Source organism: Sinocyclocheilus anshuiensis, unplaced genomic scaffold (assembly GCF_001515605.1).
Source record: "Sinocyclocheilus anshuiensis isolate Anshui unplaced genomic scaffold, SAMN03320099.WGS_v1.1 scaffold1146, whole genome shotgun sequence".
Taxonomy (NCBI): Eukaryota; Metazoa; Chordata; class Actinopteri; order Cypriniformes; family Cyprinidae; genus Sinocyclocheilus; species Sinocyclocheilus anshuiensis.
The window spans coordinates 486,272-490,300 of NW_015539920.1; the positions used below are offsets into that span (position 1 = coordinate 486,272).

Here is a 4,029-nt window from a genome sequence, read left to right on the forward strand (position 1 = left end):
CGGCAATCCACCTATCCCTCAAGTGGCCACGCCCTTAATTATGCAGAACTTTAAGGCTTAATATAATTTAAACTGATGAGTTATAAAAAAATTCACCCCCCTCACAGTTGTCATGAAGGGCAAAATTAGCTATTTAGACCAAAATCTTTTTTTGAACCAGGCTGTAAATATGTTTTTTTTCTGCTGTAAAGTTGGGCATTTTAACATGGGGAGTCTATGGGATTGACTCCCTTTTGCAGCCAGCCTCTAGCGGATTACAGTTTAAGTCACTTCCGTGTTGGCTTCACGAGAGAGAGCGGGAGGTTGCCGCTTGATTGCAACACATGAAATTTCATTAGATTATTCTCCAACATCTGGTTTTTTTTTTTTTAAATGGTGTGAAAATATGAATTTGGCATTTTCTATTTGCAAGTTATTTTATTATTATTATTATCTGTAATTGTTTTTTTGTATATGGTTTCTAATATGCATTTAAGGAAGTTTCTGAGCTTCCTGAAACTGCTGCAAATATCTTTGAGCAAATTCAATAGAGTTTCTGATAGTTACCTTCAGCTTCACAGCTTTTATTGGTACAAAAGTGTAAAATGTATAATTAATTCAGCATTTAAATTGTTTATTGATATACAGAGTTATTATTTGTCAATATACAGTATAGGGCTTTGACGATTTAGCAATCAAGGATAGTTTCTCATTCTTCTTTCAAACGACACTTGCCCTAAAGTGGCATCTGTAATTTTTGCAACTGACAGCTTGCAAAGTAAAGATGTGTTGCAATCATTTCACAGAATCACACATAGGCCTTAACACTTAATCCACAAACCTGAATAATGGAGAAAAAGCATTGTCACACAACAAATAATTAACTGTGAAGACACAAGCAACACCAACAGCATGAATAAAGTCAGCAAACAGCAAAAATAAATAACAGGCCTAAAACAGTAAAGGCGTGATTTAGTCATAATGCAATGCATGCCAGGAACTCACAAACTTTTAACAGATCATCAGCACTGTTCAATATGGCATCGTATGTTCAGACGTTTGGGGGATGTTGGTCTAACGCTGAAAAGTAATTCACATTCTTTAGATTTGCCTAAAAGGTGTGTATGTTTTGATATTAGCTGATTCCTCAAGAACTGTAAATCAGCACACCTGCTCGTTGCTCCTCTGGGGTGACGTGTGTGTGAGCAGGAGTAGGCCTTAGATAACATGATTAGAATGTTCCACACACTACAGGGAATCCTTAAATAGCCTGTGAGAGTGTCAGTGTCTTGGTTGTCTTGGTGTGGTTTGATATTTTCAACCATTTTTCTGTGGTCCACCACACTAGCTGTCATTCTGATCTGAAATAAGGTATGTGTTAGAATGGATGCACCGAAAACCACTTCAAAGCTGTTTTTTATTATAGGCTACTCATTATTGCATTACTCCTACTTATAGTAACTAATTAAGGTTCATTGTTACTATTTATGGAAAGAAATGTGTTCGCATGTAACTTATTCTCACTTCAGTTTGCTATTATTTCTTCTTATTTCATTATGCTTGGCATGCTGGTTTTTAAATTCAAAATATATTTATTGCTCTAAACATGCATTTGACTGCAATATGTAATGTTTAAATGCAACTATTATGACTCTGGAAAAACATTGTCAGTAAATAAATAACATTTATTTCAAATAAATTATCTGTCTTTGTTGTAAAATGTGAAAATACCTTAAATAAAATAGTAAAATATTGTTTTAATGATTTGTAATAGAATTGTAAAAAAAGAAAAAAGAAAAAAATTAATTATTTAAAAAAAAAAAAGCTACAGTACCATTAAAAAGTTAGGGGTCTGTAAGATTTTCTAATATTTATTTGATCAAGTATACAGTAAAAACAGTGAAATATTATTACAATTTCAAATGAACTATTTTCTATTTGAATATATTTGAAAATGTAATTTATTAGAAGTTTCATCACATACCGTCTTCATCACATAATCCTTCAGAAATCATTCTAATATGCTGATGTGCTGCTCCAGAAACATTTCTTGTTATTATCAATGTTGAAAACGTTTTTGCTCCTTAATATTTCTTTGGAAACAGTTACACAGTTTTTGTCTTCAGGATTTTTGGTGAATTGGAAGTTCAAAAGAACAGCATTTATTTGAAATGTAAACTTTTGTAATACTATAAATGTCTTTACTGTCACTTTTGATCAATTTAATGCGTCTTTGCTGAATAAAAGTATAAAATCATACAGACTCCAAATGTCTGAACCACATATAATCCCAACTCTGCTTTCAAACACTGTAAATGATGTGTCTTTGTATTTGTAGATTAGTTATCACCTACCAGACATGGATGATGTGTTGAGGAGTCTTAACCTGCTGGAAACACTAAAGGAGTCTATTGAAAAGAACAACATTTCAGATATAAGAGATGCAATGGAGGACATGCTGATCAGCAGAATCAACAGTGCGATCATTGGGGACAGAAATGCAGAAAAAGCCACTTTTATAAATTCACTTCGAGGTCTGAGCCAAGAAGATGAAACCGCAGCCCGTACTCCATCATCCTCTGCCCCAGAGGATCTAGCCGTATTCCCGAATCCAAAGCATCCTGACTTTCGCCTTTGGGATCTGCCATCCATCTCTAGCAATGCTTCTTTTGAGGCTGAGGATTATGTAGAGCGTTTCAAAGTTATGAGATACAACTCCATCATTTTCACATTCACAGAGAAACCTAGTGTTAACAGTGTGGCGGTGTGGAGGGAAGAGAGGTCGCTGCAGAAAGAGACGGTTTACTTCATCTTACTATCATCTATGAAGGATACTGAGAAAACATTGGAGGCAAAGAAGACGGCAAGCTTAGAAGTGCTCAAGGCAGAAGGTGTTCCTCTGCCCAAGGTGTTTCTGGTACAACCTTCAGCTTTGGAGAAGCTGGACTTTCTGAAGTTTTTAGAGGTCATGCGATGTGACCTTCCAGAGATCAGATCGCATGCTCTTCTTCTAGCACTTCCTACATTCTCCAACTCCTTGGTCACTCAGAAGAAAGATGCCTTTAAGGCACTGGTGTGGGCCGCTGCCTCATTATCCGGTGGCGTTTCTGCCATTCCCGTACCTTTGGTGGCCTCCATGGTGGACGCTACGGTGGCCATACGGATTCTGAACAAGGCTCAGATCTCACTTTGCCTGGACGATGAGTCTCTGCAGCGGCTGGCGAGGCAGCGGGGTCTCGACCCAGCCAGGCTGAAGGCCCTGCGGACCTGTGCTCTCTCTGTGGAGGTCAGCAAGAGCGAAGTTAAAAGACGACTCGCGGAAGCCGAGAAAGACACCAGCACAGCAACCACCAGACTTGTGGAACTAGCCATGCCGAGACACGCCAGATCCGTCAGTCGATCTTTCACCGTTATGCTGCAGGCACTCAACACTGCTATTGACGATATGGGTGCTGATGCTGAGAAGGTGGTTGCTATGGTAACAGGAGAGGGACCATAGATTGAGCAGTATCAATACACAAACTTACATCATGCTCTGTACATTCAACTTGGACTGATACCTAAATGGGCTATAGCTATATCATTTAAACTATAAGCAATGTATTAATTTAAAAAGAATAACACTCCTCATTTTCATTATTTAGTTGATTAATATGCCCTATAATATTAGATTTCAATGCAGTTAATTTTTAATAGTTAACTATCATAAATGCCCATCAGGGATGCATGACCCCCGATTTTTTTTTAAATATCAGTTTCAAATGCGGATTTACAGTCAATTTTAGCATGAAGATATAGGGAAAATCTCACCATAGAATGGCTTTTTTTTTTATTTTAAGGCCATGCACATTCACATTATTGGTTTCAGCATTATTGAATAGTGATAATACTAATAGTGATAATACTCCCCCATCAGATCTACACAAATGACATATTTTGGATTTAAAATGTCTATTTTTGTCAAAAGGTGACAAGTTTGCATCTCTGTATGTGCATAAAAAGTCTGTATATAGTTGATTTACCATAAGAATGTTGTTTAGACTTTAAGGG

The 4,029-nt window shown here is 36.9% G+C and overlaps 1 protein-coding gene across 1 annotated transcript; it reads left to right on the top strand.

Annotated features, from left to right (window-relative positions):
* The first annotated feature begins 775 nt into the window (after positions 1–775).
* LOC107686512 (interferon-inducible GTPase 5-like) lies at positions 776–3,631 on the top strand. Its single transcript, XM_016483552.1, has 2 exons — positions 776–1,350; positions 2,318–3,631. The coding sequence occupies exon 2, from the start codon at positions 2,339–2,341 to the stop codon at positions 3,476–3,478; it is 1,140 nt and encodes a 379-aa protein (XP_016339038.1). The 5' UTR covers positions 776–1,350; positions 2,318–2,338; the 3' UTR covers positions 3,479–3,631.
* The last annotated feature ends 398 nt before the right edge of the window (positions 3,632–4,029 follow it).

Bases quoted from the DNA above. Each gene is read 5' to 3' on its own strand.
- LOC107686512 (XM_016483552.1), top strand. From the start codon at position 2,339: ATGGATGATGTGTTGAGGAGTCTTAACCTGCTGGAAACACTAAAGGAG.